A 22,400-nucleotide genomic window follows, 5' to 3' on the forward strand; every position below is an offset into this window, starting at 1 on the left:
CCTTTATTCTTCAGGGAGTCTCACTTCTCATAGACTGATGCCAAAGGGAGGAGACATGGTTTCTTTATCATCCAGAAGACCAGATGGAGAATATTATCCTTTGCCTCAGATAAACCAAAATAATTAGTACATCTTGCTAGTGATAAGGAGCTTCCCAGGTGGTGCTAGTAAATCCTCCTGGATTGCAGGAGACATAATGAGTTGTGGGTTCAATCCCTGGGTCAGGAAGATCCCTTGGAGGAGGGCATGGCAACCCACTACAGTATTCTCGCCTGGAGAATCCCATGAACAGAGAAGCCTGGAGGGCTACGGTCCATAGGGTCGCAGAGTCAGACACGACTGAAGTGATTCAGCATGCATGATAGTGATAAGGCATGAGTGCCTGCCACATAGAGACAGTATGCCAACTCTAGTCAAGCTGGGACTCGTTGCCATCTTAGAATGTGCTGACATTCTAAGTGGATGGAACTGAACCCAGAGCTGGTCACAACTGTGAAATCTTTTTATTGTTGCCTATTGCCAGGTTTATCTTGCCTATTTTATATCATGTAGCACAGATTCGTTCTCCATTTCCTTACCTGGTCTTGGCACCATTCATCAAACACATGGCTTTACTTCTGAATTCTCAATTCTATTCCATTGATTTAATATCTGTCTTTATGTCAGTATCATACTGTTTTGTTTACCATTCCTTTGCATGAAGTTTTGACATTCACAGGTGTGTATCTTCCAACTTGATTCTGCTGTTTCAAACCTGCTTTGGCTGTCCTGTTGTTGTTGTTGTTGCTAAGTCACTTCAGTCATGTCCAACTCTGTGTGACCCCATAGATGGCAGCCCACCAGGCTCCCCCGTCCCTGGGATTCTCCAAGCAAGAACACTGGAGTGGGGTGCCATTTCCTTCTCCAAATGCATAAAAGTGAAAAGTGAAAGTGAAGTCGCTCAGTCATGTCCAACTCTTCGCAACCCCATGGACTGCAGCCTACCAGGCTCCTCCGTCCATGGGATTTTCCAGGCAAGAGTACTGGAGTGGGGTGCCATCGCCTTCTCCGTGGCTATTCTGGGTCCCTTGCAATTACATTAAAAAAATTTAGAGCCAGCTTTTCAATTTCTATAAAAAAAATCCACTGGGAATTCTCACTAAGATTGCACTGAATCTACAGATAAACTAGGGAAGGCTTTCATGTTAATGATATTAAATCAGCCGATCCATGAACATGGTGCATTTTTCAGATCTTTTAAAATTTCCTTCAACAATATTTTGTAGTTTTCAGAGTATAAGTTTTTGAATTCTTTGTTTAATTTATTCTTAAGTATTTTATTCTTTTTGATGTTTTTGTAAATGGGACTGTTTTTAAATTTTATTTTTGGATTGTTTGTTGCTAGGGTATAGAAATACAATTGATTTTTGTATCTTGACCTTGTACCCTGCAAGCTTACTGAACTTATTTGTTAGTTCTACTAGCTTCTTAGTGGTTTTTTTTTTAGGATTTTCTATGTAAAGAACATGTTATCTGGAAATGTCGTCTTGCTTTCTAATCTGGATGCATTAATTCCTTTTCCTTGCCAAATTGCCCTGGCTAGAAGCACAAGTACAAAGTTGAATAGCAAGGGTGAGAGTGGACCTCCTGTCTTCATCATGATCTTCCAGTCTTTGGCCATTAAATATGATATTAACTCTGGGTTTTTCCTACACGTCCTTTGTCAGGTTGAGATATTTTGTCATGGAAAGGGGTTGGATTTTGTCAAATGCTTTTTGTTTATCTATTGAAATATATAGTTTTTTTTTTATTGATATGGTATATTTCATTAATTGATTTTCAGATTTTCAACCAATCTTGCATTTCTGGTATATATCCCATCTGGTCAGGGTGTATAATTTTTTTTTACTATGTTGCTGGATTTAGCTTGCTACTATATTACTGAGGATTTCTGTGTGTTTACTCACAAAAGATATGGTGTGTGGTTTTCTTGTAGTATCTTTGTCTGGTTTTGGTGTCAGGGAAATACTGCATCATAAAATAAGTTGGAAAGTGTTCCCACCTCTTTTATTTTGGGGGGAAGAAATTTGTGAAACACTGATATTGATTCTTCCTTAAATGTATGGTAGAATTCACCAGTGAAGCCATCTGACTCTAGACTTTTCTTTTTGGATAGTTTTTTGATTGCTAATTCAGTGTCTTTGCTTGTGATAGATCTCTTAGATTGTGTATTTCTTCTTGAGTCATTTTTGGTAGTTTGTGTCTTTCTAGAAACTGATGCACTTCATCTAAGCTTTTCTAATTTATTAGTACACAATTATTCATAGTATCCCTTTATAATCTTTTTTTAAAAAATTTCTATAAGATCAATAGCAATGCCTTTTTTCATTTCTGATTTTAGTAATTTGATTGTTTTGTCTTTTTATCTTAAGCTAGCTAAAAGTTTATCAGTTTTATTAACCAATTCAAAGAATCAGTTAATTGATTTTTTCCATTGCTTTAAATTCTCTACCACTGTTCTGGCAGACAGTGGTAGAGAGATAGGCATGGAAGAGTGGATATAAGGACAGGAAACCCACCAACTTATGAAATTACATAGGAAGACCCTGAGGACATTGGAAAGAGGGATACCAGTATTGTTAAAAAGGTCAGGGATAACTGTTCTCTATAAGCCAAGGCTGATGATGGTAGGAGATGCTGTTACAGAAGAGGACTCTCTGAGAGCAATGAGGATAAAAATATCTCAGTATAATAAAAGCCAGGTGGCTGTGGTTATCTGTCAGCAGTAAAGTGACTGCTGCTGCTGCTAAGTCACTTCAGTCGTGTCCGATTCTGCGCAACCCCACAGACCGCAGCCCACCAGGCTCCCCCATCCCTGGGATTCTCCAGGCAAGAACACTGGAGTGGGTTGCCATTTCCCTCTCCAATGCATGAAAGTGAAAAGTGAAAGTGACTTTCACTTTTCTTTCAAAAGTGACTCTTTTGAAAGTTGTGTCTGACTCTTCGCAACCCCATGGACTGCAGCCTACCAGGCTCCTCTGCCCATGGGATTTTCCAGGCAAGAGTACTGGAGTGGGTTGCCATTGCCTTCTCCAGTAAAGTGACTACAGTTTTCAAAATGAGCACCAAGGTCAAAGTGGCACCCAGGATCAGAGAATCATGGCAATGATTAAGAGTACACTGTGCTTTTGGGGGGTCAAGACTGCTAGTCAGCCAACAAGGATATTACTCAACTCATATTTTTTTAAAATGGGAGACCAGCAAGCTGAAAGCAGTTGTTGTTCCGTTGTTAAGTCGTTTCCTACTCTTTGAGACCTGTGGTCTGCAGCACACCAGGCTCCTCTGTCCTTCACTATCTCCCAGGATTTGCTCAGACTCACGTCCATTGAGTTGATGATACCATCCAACCATCTCATCCTCTGTTGTCCCCTTCTTCTCCTGCCCTCAAACTTTCCCAGCATCAAAGTCTTTTCCAATGAGTCAGCTCTTTGCATTAGGTGGCCAGAATATTGGAGCTTCAGCTTCAGCATCAGTCCTTCCAATGAACATGTAGGATTGAATTCCTTTAGGATTGGCTGGTTTGATTTCCTTGCTGTCCAAGAGACTCTCAAGAGTCTTCTCCAGCACCACATTTCTAAAGCTTCAATTCTTTGGCACTCAGCCTTCTTTATGGCTGAAAGCAGTAGCCTCTAATAAAGTCAAAGTCTCTTAATTTTCATACTCAGAGCCATTGACTAAAGGAGAAGGTGAATTTCAGTGAAAATTACAACAACAAGGCAATTGTACATAGTAATTTCATATTAGTTCTTCCCCAAAAGGACATGTGGCCACTTACTTTATGTTCAGCTCTTCTATCATGTGAAGAGTGTTTCATCCTGCATTTATTCAAGGCTGCTCCATGCACCCACTGCAGCCTTGGTGATCATTCTGTGACAATCTTCCCATTCTGGAGACTTCTGAGAGGAGTAGGGGCAGAAGTTCCATCCACACTGATGCTGGGGTCTTCTCTCAGGATGGGCCCTGGTTAGGTATAAAGATGTCAGTATTGACACTGTAGAGCCAGGTTAGGTAGGGACAGACTTGGATCTGGGCAGAGGGCATGATCCCATCTCTGCCTGGGAACCAGTCAACATCTTCCTCTTTGTAAGGAAATTGGTTGCTAATCAAATGGAAATTCACACGGGTGATGCATGTCAGTCTTTGGTGATCCTTCACTGTCCCAGTGCCTCTAAAATCAGCATTTCCCATACTTGGCCCAGCATCATGTGGTTGATTCCAGTGTGCCCAGGATTGTCACAGCTGGGGTCCTAAAATACATTTTTCATGTCGGGAGGGAGACAGCACTGCCTCAGTTGGTGCAGGGTTACCTGGACTTGGATACCAGAAGGTATATGATGATGTTCTCAAATAATAATAAGACTTCAGTTTAGAACTTATAGGGCTTCCCTGGTGGTTCAGAGGGTAAAGAATCTGCCTGCAATGTGGGAGATCCAGGTTCGACCCCTATGTCTGGAAGATCCCCTGGAGAAGGCATTGGCTACCCATTCTAGTATTCTTGCCTGGAGAATTCCATGGACAGAGGAGACTGGTGGGCTTCAGTCCATGGGGTCACAAAGAGTCGGACGTGACTGAGAGTGACTAACACTTTAGAACTTATAAGATTCATGAATTATGCCTTTGAGGCACAAGAGCTTCTCTTATTTTGTGAGTGAAGAAACAACCTAAGAGGGTAAGGAACTGGCTTATATCTCAGAGATGGAACAGAGTTCTGAACTCTGGCCTGCCTTATTCCAAAGCTCATGTTCTGTTCATTATAACATGCTGCCATGATGAGGAAGGAAAGGAAAAATAAAAAATAACAAGTAAACGAATCAAAAAACTAGGAACATCTATGGTTGGACTTTACATCAACTAGTGCAGCGCTTGGATGATAGTGAAGAGGTCCCTAAGTTTGTCCACACACCCTTCTCAGAACAGCCAAGGACAGAATTTCAAAATGTAAAAGACATCTGTGAACATGGGTATGTATTGGCATGCTATGTGGACTTCTCAAAGGACTTGCAACCTGATTTAAGATGAGACTGAAGTGATGTCATATTTTCATTTTTTCACCCATGATGCTCATTTTTACTTTGGGCTTCCCAGGTGGCTTAGTAATAAAGAATTTGCCTGCCAATGCAGAAGATGTAATAGACACATGTTTGATCCCTGGGTCAGGAAGATTCCCTGAGGAAATGGCCACCTACTCCAGTATTCTTGCCTGGAGAATCCCATTTTTACTTTATCAGATACTTATTTTTTTCCCTATGAGAAGAGGTCGTGGGATTTGAGGCTGTTTAAGGAAAGTGTGATTTTTTTGTTGTTGAGGTTCTTTATTGATGGTGGTAATTTAGTCACTAAGTCATGTCTGATTCTTTGCGATCCCATAGACTGTAGCCCTCCAGGCTTCTCTGTCCATGGGACTTCCCAGGCAAGACTACTAGAGTGGGTTGCCATTTCCTACTCTAGGAGATCTTGTCGACCCAGGGATCGAACCTGTGTCTTCTGCTTGGCAGGCAGATTCTTTATCACTGAGCTTCGAAGGAAACCCTCCTCAGTGAATAATGGAATCTAAAGTAAAGAGGAAAGAACAAAGCTCTTTTCATTTTTTTCTTGTTAATTCCTTATCAGCTGAAACAACTGACCATATCTCAGCTTTTCCTTTGCATATGTAATATGTATTTTTCCCAAAGAGAGCTGGATATTATAGTTGGTGACTTAGTATTTAAAAGAAGGCCCTATTTTGATTTGTTTAGACATTGGCCCATTGCAGATTTGTACCGGGGAATGGCCAAATGAAAACACAACAAGAAAAAGTAAATGTCACCATTATGTTCCTTCACTTTGTAACCAAGTTTACTTTGCTGTTTCTGAATCTAGAGAAATCTGGGCGTATGCTCCTGAAAGGAGCAAAATTAAATATCCAGACATTTCATCAAAGGAAGAAGCCAAGAGAGAGGAAAAAAAAAAAAACACACAAGTTTCTGATCAATGGCAGAAGTCTGGCTTCCAGTGGAGCAAGCTGGTGCAGGTGGGGATGGGGGTCAGGCTCTAACCCCATGTGCCCCGGTATCACAGATGCTGAGCATGGCACAAAGGCAGCCTGGAGAAGATTCAGCTTAAAGTACTTTACAGAGCCTAGGTTGTCAATTCATCCATTTTTGAGCATCCCACCCAGCTTCCCACCAGCCCTGTGAAAAAAGCAAAAGCTGGAAGGAACCAAAACTATATCTAAAAGCTCGTCTTATCGCCGCTGTTGATTGAAGAGTAGCAGTAAACGCATTTGTTGTACGTGGTTTTTTCCTCTGGGTACTCTTCTAGCTTTCTGAGCAGATGTGCACACATGTAAGCAATAATACTGGTGCAGTCTTTTATTATATTCCCGGAACTTCCTGGGTTTTTCTTTTCTTTTTCTTTTTTTCTTAAGCGACACTGTGACTGTCCAAGGTCCATAACTCTCTCAGTTCTCGGAGATCATTTTTGATTAGAAAAGAGACCTTGGGTCTCCCCCCGCCCCCGGGAACACATTCAAAGCAGATGTTGTCCATTATTCTTTTTCTACAAGAAAGGGATGGAGCAGTGACATTTGGATTACCTTTCTACACCAACAGGTATTAGCCAAACAGGAGAAATTATTTATTCCTCATTAAAATTGGCTACCCAGACACCCTTAATGTCATAACCATGACTTTGCACTGCCTTAGGGAGACTTATGGCAATATGTGGCACTAAATGATCTGAGTGACAAATTGTGGCTTCATTGGCCCAGGGGAAAAAAAAAAATCTCATGTTTTGGATTAAATGGCTTATTTTAGGTCACAAAAGGGCACAGGTGAATTAGCCAAGGCATCAAGGGATTTGAATGCCCTTAATTAAGTGGTCACTTTGGTAGAATTCTTTATTTTAAAGAGAGCTTGTTTGCTTATAATTTAACACTGAAATTGCCAGGAAGAAAATGTTATAGCTGAATGTTTATCTGCCCTGCCGCCTACTGCCAACCATGAAACGCTGTTCTGGAAACTCAAGAGAGCTCTGTAAACAAAGCTGGATTAAAACTCAGGGACTCTGGGTGCAAATGAAACCTTTCCATAGTGGAGTTGGAACTTTAAATCCTCTATCAGTATCCTTGGAAATTAGAGGGTGTGAGCTGACTTAAAATTCTAGCTAGAAGTAATGGCAAAAGAGACCATTTGTGTTTCTAGCTCAGGCAAATGAGGCTCATTTCCTTTTTACTAGGGAAAAAGAATCTTGCCAAAATTTGTCTTGTTGGTTAAAGCGCTTGTCAGCAGAAGAAAAATAATTTTGGAAAATAGGAAAACTTCCCTTTCTGCCCTCCTTCAAAGTGTCTAAGTGATGTACTGGTATCTTATAGTCATTCAAACTTATGTGTATTTCACAGATGATAAAAGCACTGGAAATTGAATACATCTTCTGTGTTTAAGAAGGAGAAAAGACTCTGCTTCTTTCAATCTACAAGACCTATATCCTTAGTTCCTTTCCTTTTTCACATCCTGGTTTATAAAGATACATTGGCTTTTAGCCTGGATCCTGGGACCTCGTTGACTTGAGTCAATAGTTATATTGCTCTGTGGTTTATTCTCATTGGTTAAAAAAAAGAGATGATGGTACAGTCATATTATATTACAGCTATTCAGAGATATAATTAATATTTTCAAAGAGCTTTAAGAACTTTGGATGAAAAGAAACACAATGGAAAGCAGAACATTATTGTTTGTTCTTTCACATTTCTATCAGGTTTGAATAAAACCTCCCCTTTATGAAAGAGTATTAGCAGCTGAAAATGACAAAGACAGTTTCCTTAGAAATCTAGAGGACTTGAAATAGAGTGTGTGGAATTAGAGTGCAGAAAAGGAAAGAATGCATTTTTAAAGTCTATTAAAAGCATGTTTCAGACAACATGATGATTTTGCTAACATACTTCCTGCACAAAGAAAAGATAGGGACATTCTGGATCTTATAGTTGAGTCTGATCCAGATGGAAACTCACCCACCCAAAGTTTGGTTTTGCACACAGTCACCCATGCATTCTCCTCACTTCTCCTTGCTTGTAACTTCTTGCAACTTCCCCCTCATGGCGGCTGTCTGGCTTCATTCTGTCCGTGTCAGCATCCCTGAAGCTCAGGTGGTTGTACCTGCCCATTGGCCCATTAGAGTTCTCAGATCCTCAGTAAGCTCTCCTTTTGGAGGCAATTATTGCACAAGCATCCTTCCTGCATCCTTATACTTTTTTATCATTAGGTTCTTTTTTCATTTGTCCAGTGTCCCTAACTTCATCAGATGCTCACTGAGACAAAGATCATATATCATTTCACTTCTAGTTCTATCATGACACTACATTATCTTTCAGCATATAGAAAAACAGTTAAACTTAGCCACCCATTACATTTTCTATATTTAAGAGGATGGGCAGAAAGAGGAAAAGAGAAAGAAAACATCTTCTAACACCATAACATGGAAAACTAGTCTCTATTTCAGCAAGGATGAATTGTTGCAAATTAGGGCTTCAAGGAAATGCAACTTCCGCTGACTTGTTTCTGGCTGTTTTTTAGAACTGTGATGGTTGTGGGATCTCTGTCTTTTTCCTGGTGTCACATTGAGCCCTTGGCTATAGAAGTGGCCTCGTCAGTCTTGGTGATGGGAGAGCCTGTGATGACCTCCTTTCCCGTGATTCCATTGAGAAAGCAATGGAATGCCTGGGGAAGCAGGATGATCGCCATCCATCAAATGGGCTATCTTGTTCTCATCAAGAATCCAGGGAGGACTTCCCTGATGGCACAGTGGATAAGAATCTGCCTGCCAATGCAGGGGATACTGGTTCGATCCCTGGCTCTGGAAAGATCCCACATGCTGTGGATCAACTAAACCTGTGCGCCACAGCGACTGAGCCCTTGCTCTCCAGCCCACAAGCTGCAACTCCGGAAGCCCACCTGCCTAGAGCCCAAGCGCCACAACAAGAGAAGCCCCTGCAATGAGAAGACCACACACCACAACAAAGAGTAGCCCCTGCTCACTACAGCTAGAGAAAGTCCATGCAGAGCACTGAAGACCCAGTGCAGCCAAAAATTAATATATAAATGAATAAAATTATTTTTAGAAAAATTAGAATCTAGGGAAGTGACTGCAGGGTATATTCTTGTCTCATGACTGCAACACAGAACAGGTGAGACCATTAATAGCTGGCTCTTCTACCCTAGTTAGACCGTCTTCTGAAGGAAGTATGTTTTAAATAGACATCCCATGATATATTAGTAACATTTTTCAGGCCTTGAAACTACTTTCCTGGTGGCTCAGACAGTAAAGAATCTGCCTGTTATATGGGAGACCCAAGTTTGGTCCCTGGGTTGGGAAGATGCCCTGGAGGAGGGCATGGCAACCCACTCCAGTATTCTTGCTTGGAGAATCCCATGACAGAGGAGCCTGGGGGGCTACAGTCCATAGGGTTACAAAGAGTCAGACACAACTGAGTGACTTTCACTTTTAGGCCTTGAACCCATTTTGAAAAGTCTATTCACATACCCCTTTCTCAAAATTTCTCATCACCAACTCTCAATATGCCTCTTTCCAAATTCTTGACTGTGGAACCAGATCAATAGATACTTCCTAGGAATCAGAGGATTCATTCCCTTGAACCTGTTCTTCTAGACAAAGTGGAGAATAAAGTGTGCACTTAAGATTACTCTGCACTCCACTTATTTCAGGGTTTCAAGTGTGTGTGTGCTCAGTCATGTCCAACCTTTACGACCCCTTGAACTGTAGCCCATCAGGCTCCTCTCTGTCCATGGAATATTCCAGGCAAGAATACTGGAGTTGATTGCTATTTCCTCCTCCAGGGGATCTTCGGAATCAAACTCGTGTCTCTTGTATCTCCTGCAATGGCAGGCAGATTCTTTACCACTGAGCTACCTGGGAAACCCTCACATTTCAGGGTTACTCCTGGAAAATACTTCTATCCCACAGCATTCTCCTTTCACCTAGTACCTACCTATTTCACCTCTAAGCCAGGCCAAACTGGGCAATTCAGGGCTAATCTGATAACAAGCAACATACCTGCCACTTAGAAGCTTTTTAATTGCACCCATCTCTTCAGTTTCTTTGGAAGTAGCATTGCTTCAACATAGCCTTTGTGTCAGGAGGAGCTAAACCAATGGATTCCACTAAGCCGTTACTTTAAGGGTTGATGTCCACTGTGAGGATTCCAGTGGTGATTGAAGATATCCATCTGTGTCACTAGACACTGGGAACTGGGAGAATGTCCACGGGATGTCTGGGTCTCCCTGTACAGCTGCAAGGACAAGAGAGGTGAGAGGAAGAATGCTCAGCCCAAAGGAAGTCTGACAAGTGAGACCCATGAATTTCATCCCGAGACCCCAGGTCTCAGTGCCACTTCAGAGGCAGTTGTCAAAAGATGTCACACTTTTTCAGGATTTCCTTGACACTTGGGTAAAGGACAGGAACAGGACTTGCAGTATAGCCATGTGGTGGTACAAGAGGGCAGCCCAGCCTTTGTTGCTGCCTGCTCTGGGCTTGAGGACTGAGTAGGACCTGGTGTCTGGGGAGGTGCCAGGACTCTCTAGAAGGGCTCTGTTTGTCAGCACTAGAGGTTCTCTCTGTCGCATGAGGCCATCCACTTAATACCTACATCCTGGAGATTAAATAGCTGTGGTAGGACAGCTCTGTAGGTCAGATCATTTTCTGAGATCTGATTTCCAAATTAGGCACTCTGCCTATTTTGATGATTATACCCATTTTCCTTCCTACTTCCTCTCTTCTGCATTTCAATTGAATATAATCAATAGTCCCAGCCTACTATACTCTGTTATGAAGCACATTTCAAAGGCTGGATTGCTACCCTCCCCAATCTTTTCCCTATGGTAGAAAAGAAGGGTGTCTTTGGGGCCCTCTTGAGGGACTGATGAGACAATGGGTTGAGCTTTATGCCTATTTTGGGAATCCAGCACATCCCCAGAGTCCTCTAAGTTCTTTAAAAAAATTTTTTTTTTAATTTTTTAAATTTTATTTCTAGCTGTGCCGGGTCTTCATTGCTGTGCTCAGGCTTTCTCTAGTTTCAGCAGGGGTGGTGGGAGCTACTCTCTAGTTAGAGTGTGCAGGTTTCTCTTGGCTGCTACACTTTTCTTGTTGCAGAGTACAGGCTCTAGAGCACGGGCCTCAGTAGGCTCACATGCGGCATGTGGAATCTTCCCGGACCAGGGACTGAACCCATGTCCCCCGCACTGGCACACAGATTCTCAACCACTGGCAAGCACACTGAATGCAGATGCTATGGCCATTATGCTTGTATCAGCGCTGATTGCCACTCAGTCCAAACAATGTTTTATCCCCCTTAGTTTAACATCTTCAAAATGTATGACATTATTTTCCCCCAGATACAGATAAATATAGAGAATTTCTATCATTTTGTTTAAGAATAACTCCTCCTTCCTGACTTGACTGCTACGCTTTATCTTTTGGATCACACTGAGGTCCAGTGCTGGCTACCTACTTGGCAATAAGAAGGTGTTAGAGGAGATTAACAAGTGAGAAGCATTTACTTATGCGTTAGAGTTCTTGAAGTCCCCTGATCTCTTGTAGATTGTCAGTCCTATTCCAACTGTAAGGATGCCCTTTTTTTTTTCCAGTCAGTGCCTTGCCTTTTACACAGGAGACCTAGTGAGTTTGTTATTTTGGTTGGAAGCATCGTTTAGCAATTTATGATTTTGAGTCTATATCTAATTTTGGCTTGTGGGGTTCCCAGACCAGTGTCTAAAGGTGGTAAGGAGCTCTTGAATGGTTGTATTTTCTCAGAAGCATCCTGGTTGCAGAAACTATGGATTGAAGGTGGAGGTGGGAAGGAGTCGTGACAGGAGACAGAAAGAGCAGCTAAAAGACCACTGAAATGGTCTGAACAAAAGAGGATTTTGATTTAAACAAGGGTAGTGGCAATGGAAAGAATAGGTGTGGATAGTTGTAAGAGATGTCTGGAAAGTAGAATCAGTAGGACTTGATGAGAACTGGATACTAGGTGTTCAGAAGGAAAGAGGGTTCTAGCTTGGATAAACGAATGGATCTTGGCTGGGGCTGAGGATGTAAAAAGAGGAGCAGAATTGGCAGGAAAGATGATGAATGAATTGAGCTTTCAACATGTTCCATTGGAGATGCTTGCTTGCTCTTCTCAGAGAGAATCTCAGGGAAGGTTTGGGTATTATATTTTGTATATGGCCTCCTTAGCATATGGAGGATTCCCTCAAGGCATGAGCCCTCAGTTCCCAGTCAAAGGATGTCACCTATCCCTTTGAGCCTGTGTTTCCTTTTATTTGGACATGGATGGGTCATACAGAAGATCTAGAGACTTTTCTACTAATATTGTTCCACTGTTGCATGTAACCTAGGATTCCCATATATGGAAATTTGCCTGTGACAGCCAGTCATTTATATTAACTTGGCCAAATTTTCTAGGTACTTGTAGTTGATAGGGCTTTGATAAATTAAAGGATCCAGGATTATCTATGTACATAACACATTTCTTCACTCAGTTCAGTTCAGTCGCTCAGTCATGTCCGACTCTTTGTGACCCCATGAACTGCAGCACACCAGGCCTCCCTGGCCATCACCAACTCCCGGAGTCCACCCAAACCCATGTCCATTGAGTCGGTGATGCCATCCAACCATCTCATCCTCTGTCGTCCCCTTCTCCTCCTGCCCTCAATCTTTCCCAGCATCAGGATCTTTTCCAATCAGTCAGCTCTTTGCATCAGGTGGCCAAAGTAATGGAGTTTCAGCTTCAGCATCAGGCCTTCCAGTGAATATTCAGGACTGATTTCCTCTGGGATGGACTGGTTGGATCTCCATGCAGTCCAAGGGACTCTCAAGAGTCTTCTCCAACACCATGGTTCAAAAGCATCAATTCTTTGGCACTCAGCTTCCTTTATAGTCCAACTCTCACATCCATACATGACTGCTGGAAAAACCATAGCTTTGACTAGACAGACCTTTGTTGGCAAAGTAACATCTCTGTTTTTTAATATACTGTCTACGTTGGTCATAACTTTTCTTCCAAGAAGCAAGTGTCTTAATATCATGGCTACAGTCACCACCTGCAGTGATTTTGGAGCCCCCCAAAATAAAGTCAACCACTGTTTCCGCATCTATTTCCCATGAAGCGATGGGACAAGACCCCATGATCTTAGTTTTCTGAATGTTGAGTTTAAGCCAACTTTTTCACTCTCTTCTTTCACTTTCATCAAGAGGCTTTTTAGTTCTTCTTCACTTTCTTCCATAATGGTGGTGTCATTTGCATATCTGAGGTTATTGATATTTCTCCTGGCAATCTTGATTCCAGCTTGTGCTTCATCTAGCCCAGCGTTTCTCATAATGTACTCTGCATATAAGTTAAATAAGCAGGGTAACATATACAGCCTTGATGTACTCCTTTACCGATTTGGAACCAGTCTGTTGTTCCATGTCCAGTTCTAACTGTTGCTTCTTGACCTGCATACAGATTTCTCAAGAGGCAGGTAAGGTGGTCTGGTATTCCCATCTCTTTAAGACTTTTCCAGAGTTTGTTGTGGTGCACATAGTCAAAGGCTTTGGCATAGTCAATAAAGGAGAAATAGATGTTTTTCTGGAACTCTCTTGCTTTTTAAATGATCCAAATTTGATCTCTGGTTCCTCTACCTTTTCTAAAACCAGTTTGAACATCTGGAAGTTCACAGTTCAAGTGCTGTTTAAGCCTGGTTTGGAGAATTTTGACCATTACTTTACTAGTGTGTGAGATGAGTGCAATTGTGTGGTAGTTTGAGCATTCTTTGGCATTGCCTTTCTTTGGGCCTGGAATGAAAACTGACCGTTTCCAGTCGTGTGGCCACTGCTGAGTTTTCTACATTTGCTGGCATATTGAGTGCAGCACTTTTATAGCATCATCTTTTAGGATTTGAAATAACTCAACTGTAATTCCATCACCTCCACTAGCTTTGTTCATAGTGATGCTTCCTAAGGCCCACTTGACTTCATACTCCAGGATGTCTGGCTCTAGGTGAGTGATCACACCATTGTGATTATCTGGGTCATGAAGCCCTTTTTTGTACAGTTCTCCTGTGTATTCTAGCCACCTCTTCTTAATATCTTCTGCTTCTGGTAGGTCCATACCATTTCTGTCCTTTATCAAGCCCATCTTTGCATGATATTTTTCCTTGGTATCTCTAATTTTCTTGAAAAAATCTCTAGTCTTTCCCATTCTATTGTTTTCCTCTATTTCTTTGCATTTATTGCTGAGGAAAGCTTTCTTATCTCTCCTTGCTATTCTTTGGAACTCTGCATTCAAATGGATATATCTTTCCTTTTCTCTTTTGCCTTTTGCTTCTCTTGTATTCACAGCTATTTATAAGGCCTCCTCAGGCAACCATTTTGCATTTCTTTTCCTTGGGGATGGTTTGATCCCATACAGTGGGATCCTGTACAGTGGCCTCCTGTACAATGTCATGAACCTCTGTCCATAATTCTTCAGGCCCTCTGTCTATCAGATCTAATCCCTTGAATCTATTTGTCACTTTCACTGTATAATCATAAGGGATTTGATTTAGGTCATACCTGAATGGTCTAGTGGTTTTCCCTACTTTCTTCAATTTAAGTCTGAATTTGGCAATAGGAGTTTATGATCTGAACTCCGAGTCTTGTTATTGATGACTGTATAGAACTTCTCCATCTTTGGCTGCAAAGAATATAATCAATCTGATTTCGGTGTTGACCATCTGGTGATGTCCATGTGTAAAGTCTTCTCTTGTTTTGGAAGAGGGTGTTTGCTGTGATCAGTGCGTTCTCTTGGTAAAACTCTATTAGCCTTTGCCCTGCTTCATTCTGTATTCCAAGGCCAAATTTTCCTGTTACTCCAGGTACTTTTTGACTTCCTACTTTTGTATTCCAGTCCCCTATAATGAAAAGGACATCTTTTTTGGGTGTTAGTTCTAGAAGGTCTTGTAGGTCTTCATAGAACCATTCAACTTCAGCTTCTTCAGTGTTACTGGTCAGGTCATAGACTTGGATTACTGTAATATTGAACGGTTTGCCTTGGAAACAGGGATCATTCTGTTGTTTTTGAGATTGCATCCAAGTACTGCATTTCAGATTCTTTTGTTGACTATGATGGCTACTCCATTTCTTCTAAGGGATTCTTGCCCTCAGTAGTAGATATAATGGTCATCTGAGTTAAATTCACCTATTCCAGCCCATTTTAGTTCACTCACCCTGTGTTTTTAAGGCCATTTCCCTTTCTGATGAGTGGCTTTGAAAACTCAGCTTCCCCCTTCAGGGATCTCAGCTGCAATTTCTTTCCTTCAGCCTAATTGCATCTCCCTTGATTTTGAAGCTAACAAAACTTTCCCCAAGCACCATTTACTTCTAAATATTTTCTCCTAGAAACTGAAAGAAGCTGAAAGCTTCATCTTGCCGTTCCCTCAGTAACTCCACAATGTTGTCAGTGAGAATGGCCCTGAATTCTGTTTTGGCTGCTGGTTCTCCATCACTGGTCTTTAACATTCACAATCCTTCACAGAGGAAGCATGAGAAAAAAAGCGGTGTATTGTGAAAAGTTGTATTTCATTCATCATATTCTACCTTGGTGGCTAAAGAAGTTTGACCTGTAAACACCACTCAAAACAATGGTGTGTCTTTATATAATGTTTCACACAAAAATATTTCTGGTAGTTGACTTTGTTTGGCTGGTAGCAGAGGTTTGTCTTTGATTTCTTTAAAACGTCTGTGCAGCATAATTCCTTTGGTGTTAATGCCTGGCAACAGTTTTGGAGAGGACGAATGAAATCTGACTTGGCTGGAATTTACAGATTGCAAGCACGGTCTGAGAAAGGGCTGTTCCCATGTTCTCCATCTCAAAAAGACTGTCACGTGGTCCTGCCCACTCCAAGCCAGGATGCTGAGAGCTATGAGGGAAGGAGCCAGGAAAAACATTCCCCCTCTTTATTTCTTTTGGATGCAATTTGTCCTGAAACATCCAGAGACAAAAACGACTTCTGTTGTTTTAGTAGCTGTATGTGAACAACGCTCTCCTCAATGCTTTTCTCCAAAGCATGAGCGCTACATTCTCTCATTGACCGCTATTCGAAAGGTCAAGTCCAATGTGCAACTCATGTTGCTAGATTCCCGCCGATCCAGTTTGTTTGTTTTTTTAAGACATTTGGCTTAAAAAAAAAAATACATGTTTAATGAATCTTCTCTGAACATGTATTGGGGGTGGGGTGTGGCAGTGGAGGCATCGTTGCATCTACAATGAGCACTAACTACATCCTGGATCAAAGGTGTGGTTTTTTGAAAAGAATTTTTTTTTGTAGTCAGTGGCTCATAGAGGCATGCATTTGGGCTATATTAACTAAACATGAAATAAATGTCTAGGAACTTTAGGCAGACTATCTGACTCAACTTTGTCTGTATACTCAGACTACTGGTCAAGGTCATTCCAAAGTCCATCTCAGATTTTCCCATCCCGGCCATTTTCTGCCAGGCTCTGAAAGCTGGTCTGCATTTAAAACAGAAGTGAATTTTTCCTTGTGTTGAGTGTCACTGAACCACAGAGAAAATAACTAATAACAGAAGCAGCACAGCTACTATATTTAGGCACAGCACCAAACACTCTCTTTGCTTAATCTTCTTTCATTGGGAACAAAGGCAAGGGGTCATGATGTCATGATGTGGTGTCCAAGATGCTCAACTGGGGGGCACATTTGGATTTGGGTGTACCCTGGAGTCATGGAGGAAAATGTTGGGAGTTGAAGCCGGAAAGGTAAGCTAGTTGACTGTTAAAAGACACACATGACCCATGCTAATTACCCCAGGCCAAAGGGATCACTTTCTTCCCAGTTTTTCTTTTCTTTTCTTTGGTCCTTATCTTCTTATATTTCATTTCGTTAGTTCCCATTCTTTCCTCTGCCAGTGACTGTGAACCCTCAACTTCTCTGGCTCCCTTGGGCTCTGTATCACTGTCCATGGGTTCTGATTGCCGTGGCCACTCCCACTCTGGTCAGCCTGCTGGCTCTGAACTGTGTCAGTAGAATTGCGCTCCACATAGCATTGTTTTCTCCTACAGGAATTGTGTAAGGTATTTGGGTAGAACTATATTCTGTCCCGGAGACATCCTAGCATGCTGTATGCCTTGATAAAAATCTTCCCTTCTGTCATATTTGGTGCAGGAGGGTGGACAACCCACTGCACTGGGATTCTTCACTGTAACCCTTAGTACAATAGAGAAAGGCTCACTATGAGGAAAAGATGCTGTAAGGTTTACAGATGAAAGCAAGAGACTAGAAAGACTCAACTTCTGTTTTTTTCTGATTTTTTTTTTTAATCTAGGAGACTTTCTAAGGTTGAGGATCACATGTGTCAAGGTTAAAAGAGAACTGAGGCTCAAGAAAGGTGAGCTGATTAAAAGAGTGATAGGCTAATAAAAAGAATAAAATAATGCCATTTTGCAGCAACATGGATGGACCTAGAGATTATCGTACTAAGTGAAGTAAATCAGAGAAAGATAAACACCATATGATATCACTTATACCTGAAATTACAAAAAAAGATACAAATGACTTTATTTACAAAATAGACTCACAAACTTTGAAAATAAATTTATAGTTCAAAGGAGAAAGGTTGGGGGGATAAATGAAGAGTTTGGGATTAACATATGTACACCACTATATATAAAATAGGTAATCAACAAGGACATGCTGTATAGCACAGGGAACTCTACTCAATACTCTGTAATTATCTGTATAGGAAAATAATCTAAAAAGAATGGGTATATGCACACATATAGCTGAATCACTTTGCTGTACACCAGAAACTAACAGTGATGTGGTAGTTTAGTTGTCTGCCTCTTTCGACCCCATAGACTGTAGCCCACCAGCCTCCTCTGTCCATGGGATTTCCCAGGCAACAATACTAGAGTGGTTTTCCATTTGCTTCTCCAGAAACTAACAATACTGTAAATCAACTCTAATACAAGATAAAATAAAATAAATAGGAGGAAAAAAGAGTGATAGGCTAAATATTGAACATTTAAATTAGTCTATTATTTCTGTGGGTAGCCAAGGAAATATGGCCTCTAAATCACTGTCAATAACCTGCCAGGGTATTTGGATGGCTCATGTCATGTGGAATGTAAAAGGAACCAGCCTAAGTCCTGAGATTAGAGAGCTGTGAACTTGGCTTTTACTGCTGACAAAATGATAGCTCTGGATACTGCAGATGTGATTTGTGATGATTTACAAGGAAGGCCACATTCACTCTTACACTCACTTAGAATCTACATTAAATCAGCTGCATTTCTTTTTTGGAAAGTACTAAGTGGGTTAATCATGAGAATCATAAAATGTCTGGGGTGTTTTCATGTCATTTGACAAAATCTCATTGAGAGAATAGGAGTACAGGAGTCTTTGTGAACTAAGTTGAAATCCTTCTGCCACCACTGTCTGATCGAATATCTTAATTGCTCAATGTCCTAGTTTCTTTATAGATAGAATGAGAATAATAATATGGCCTATTTCATATAATTATTACAGAAATTAAATGTGCTAATGCACACAACCCTCTTAGAAAAATACCTAGCACTAAGACTCACAATACACATTAGCTGTCCTCGTAATCATGATAGGGAATCTTCTTTTTGTACACCTGAAGAAATGAGGACTATCACCATGCATTCCAGAGAGTCATAGCTCCTGAATAGTGGTAGACCTAAAGAGTGATGATCATTTCCATGATGATCAACTTTATGTGGGGTTCTTTGGGTTGTATCCTTGACCCTGACTCTGACAAAATTGTTCCCAGTGATGTGCTTTAGGGTAGAGGAGGAGAAGTTGTTACCTAACTTATAGTTGAAGCAAAATGAAGGCAGAGTAACTATGTTGAATACTAGAGATGGAATTTTTTTTTTTTATAAGTGGAAAAGTTGAAAAGAAGGCTTGAGATCACAAAATGCAGCTTAGTGAGTCTAAGTGCTGAGACTTTTATTCAGGTTCCAAACTCAACTATGAAAAAGCAGATACACCACTTTGCTGATAATGGTCTGTATGGTCAGAGCTATGATTTTTACAGTAGTCATGTACAGATGTGAAAGTTGGGCCATAAAGAATGCTGAGTGTCAAAGAATTGATGCTTTAGAATTGTGGTGCTGGAGAAGATTCTTGAGAGTCTCAAGACTTTAATCTCAAGGAGATTAAACCAGTCAATCCTAAAGGAAATCAGTCCTTGATGCTAAAGCTGAAACTCCAATACTTTGGCCACCTGATGCGAAGAACTGACTCACTGGAAAAGACCCTGATGCTTGGGATTGAAGGTGAGAGGAGAAGTGGACGACAGAGGATGAAAAGGTTGGATGGCATCACTGACTCAATGGACATGAGTATGAGCAAGCTCCGGGAGTCGGTAATGGACATCGAAGCCTGGCATGCTGCAGTCGATGGGGTCACAAAGAGTTGGACACGACTGAGTGACTGAACTGAACTGAACTGAACTGAGAAGATTCTAGAGAGTCCCTTGGACGGCAAGAAGATCAAGCCAGTCAGTCCTAAAGGAAATCGACCCTGAATATTCATTATACAGAATAATGCTGAAGCTGAAGTTCCAATAATTTGGCCACCTGATGTGCTGCAGTCCATGGGGTCACAAAGAGTTGAACACGGCTTAGCAACTGAAAAACAAAAATTTTAGAGTAGAAGGCATCTGATTCAAAAGTAATTTTTATATAACTTGGAAATTAAATATTGTATGAGTTAGTAAAACTACCACGACATTGTTAATTGGCTATACCCCAATACAAACTGTTTTTGGTGTTAAAAAATTAAAATTAAAAAAAAAGGCAAAGATTTTCAAAAGCTAATGTGATATTAGTGAAGTTAAAGTTGCTCAGTCATTTCTGACTCTTTGCAACTCCATTAACTATACAGTCCATGGAATTCTCCAGGCCAGAATACTGGAGTGTAGCCTTTCCCTTCTCCAGGGGATCTTCCCAACCCAGGGATTGAACCCAGGTCTCCCACATTGCAGGCTTATTCTTTCCCAGCTAGCCATGATTAAGCTACTTAAAATAACGAAATGCTCATCCTTGCACCATGGTCCTGGGGAACATTGCATTTTGTTCCCAGTCAGAAGTGGTCAGAAGGGACATGGCATGAAGGACTCTACTGGAGAGTGGAAGGGAGATGGGGGCCAAAACATTTGGTTAATGGTTGAAGCAATTTGGGATCATTGGCCTGGAGAAGAGTAGGAATTGAGGATTTAGGTATTTGTTAAAATACCTAAAATATTTAATGGAGAATGGTGAGTCGATGTAAAGCATTGAAACACAGAGGGCAAAAGTGGTACAAACATGTAAAAATTATAGCCAGGTGGATTCCACACAATGGTTGGGAATGGCTGTAGGACATGGAATGGCTAAAAGTGAAAGATCTTGCCTGTAGAGCGGTGAGCTTCTTGTCATTTGCAGTATCTAAATGCAGTCAGGAACATGATTTGGGAGAAAACTTGGGGCCAGATTAAGGTTCTTTCTTAACCCAATAGTCCTCCTTCTCACTGAACCAGCAGCAAATAGAGACAAATTTGAACATATTTGATTATAAGTCAGGTGATTGACTAAGTGGGTCACTAAGAGGTAAAGGTAGAAATGCAATCAAAAACACAGAGCTTGGAAAATGCAACCCTTCCTGGTAACCACCCCTAGAGAAGTACCAGTAAGAGTTAAATACAAAACAAAAAGAGTCCCTCTGTGAAAACATGGTTCAAACAAACAAAATCTCAAGTAGCTTAAGAACTGTGTAAAGAAATCCAAGAGAATGTGAGTGGGTGGATGGGGAGATAAATAGTTTGCAATGAGCCATGAAACTAGGTTCAGAATAAGTAGATAGAATCAATGTTAAGAGTACAGTTAAGGAGAACAATCACCCTATACAGTGTTTTGATACAGAAGGTAAGGAATGCCAGTGGAGAACAAAAATAGGAAAAGGTAGAATGAATTTTCCTGAAGGAGACCAGTCTGTGCTCAGAGGTATCCAGAGGGACAGCTCTGGGTGGGCTTTCATTGATGTCTTTTGGAAGAGTGCCTGGGGCGTGGCTATTCTTTCCTTTACCTGCCAGAGGTATAGACAATGTGCAATTCTAGCTAGAAGATGCAGAGTACTAGACAATCAAAGGAAGGGGAAAATAAAACCACCTCCAAAGAAAGCAGTTGAAAAAAATTGGGCGAAGAATTCCCTCCTGCACTCTGTAAGGAAGGGATGTTCTCGGAGGTGAATTAACAAAGGTGAATTAGCAAGGAGGATGCCAAAAGCAATCACCTAAGCAGCAAAGAATTTGGAGACTGGTTTCATAAACCCAGGTTGAAGGATAACTCTCAACTGATGCCAGGGCTAGGAAGGTCCTTAATAAGGGAAAGGGGACACGCGGAATAGATACAAATCTGCTTAAAAGAAAGCAAAGTTAATAGAATAAAGCAAGGCAGGTGTGTAATGGAAGTAGAAGCAATTTACTTTGAAATGGCAGGATTTGTGGGGGGAAAGGTAAGGAGACGGAAGAATTTTGTTTGGAACAGGAAAAGAAGAAGGTGATGGAAAGGCTGATAATTACAGGGTGAGAAGAATGTTCCCTTTCAGGATACAAAAGATGTTAGGAGACCTGGGTAAAAATGATGGCTCAGAAACAAACATGCTGAAATGAAATCCTCACATTCGGGATGATGGATTAGGACGTAAAGTCAACCACATGAATTTATTGAGTATCTAATATGTCACAACAGGCCCTATCTTCTAATAAAGAGTGCTCTCCTCAGAGAAGTTCAGTCTAGGTGAGAATAATAATGATGATAATGATAATAATAATGGTTATTGAGCTATTCCTATAAGCCAAGTCTTGTGATTAATGATGAACATATTTAATTATCACAATAATCCTTTGAGATAGGTGTAACATATTATTTCCATCTTGCAAACAGAGACATGGAGATAGAGAGGGTTTAACTAGTATACCTGTCTTAACTAATGAGAAATTGGTGAGTTGGAAGATTTATTTGGGTACTTCAACTCCATAACCTATGATTTTTTTTAATTAATTTTTATTGGAGTATAGACTTTACAGTGTTGTTAGTTTCTACTATGTACAGAAAAGTGAATCAACTATGTCTCTTTTTTGGATTTCCTTCTCATTTAGGTCACCACAGAGCATTGAGTGGAGAAGGCAATGGCATCCCACTCCAGTACTCTTGCCTGGAAAATCCCATGGATGGAGGAGCCTGGTAGGCTGTAGTTCATGGGGTCGCTAAGAGTCGGACATGACTGAGCGACTTCACTTTTACTTTTCACTTTCCTGCATTGGAG

General features: G+C 41.0%; 1 protein-coding gene across 38 annotated transcripts in view; it reads left to right on the forward strand.

Annotated features, from left to right (window-relative positions):
- The window catches only part of LOC129624595 (uncharacterized), a 324,961-nt gene that overhangs the window by 14,777 nt on the left and 287,784 nt on the right, over window positions 1-22,400 (forward strand). For 5 of the 38 annotated variants that reach the window (XR_008701046.1, XR_008701028.1, XR_008701040.1 and 2 more), the window contains one exon: window positions 5,899-7,399. The exons of 26 other annotated variants lie outside the window; for them this stretch is intronic. Coding sequence is in view for 1 of the 12 variants with exons in the window: in XM_055542764.1 (XP_055398739.1) it covers window positions 5,899-5,922 (24 nt within the window). In the remaining 11 variants the exon portion in view is untranslated. 7 more of the 38 variants (XR_008701030.1, XR_008701039.1, XR_008701037.1 and 4 more) reach the window with 6 other exon arrangements.

Source organism: Bubalus kerabau, chromosome 12 (genome assembly GCF_029407905.1).
Source record: "Bubalus kerabau isolate K-KA32 ecotype Philippines breed swamp buffalo chromosome 12, PCC_UOA_SB_1v2, whole genome shotgun sequence".
Lineage (NCBI taxonomy): Eukaryota > Metazoa > Chordata > Mammalia > Artiodactyla > Bovidae > Bubalus > Bubalus kerabau.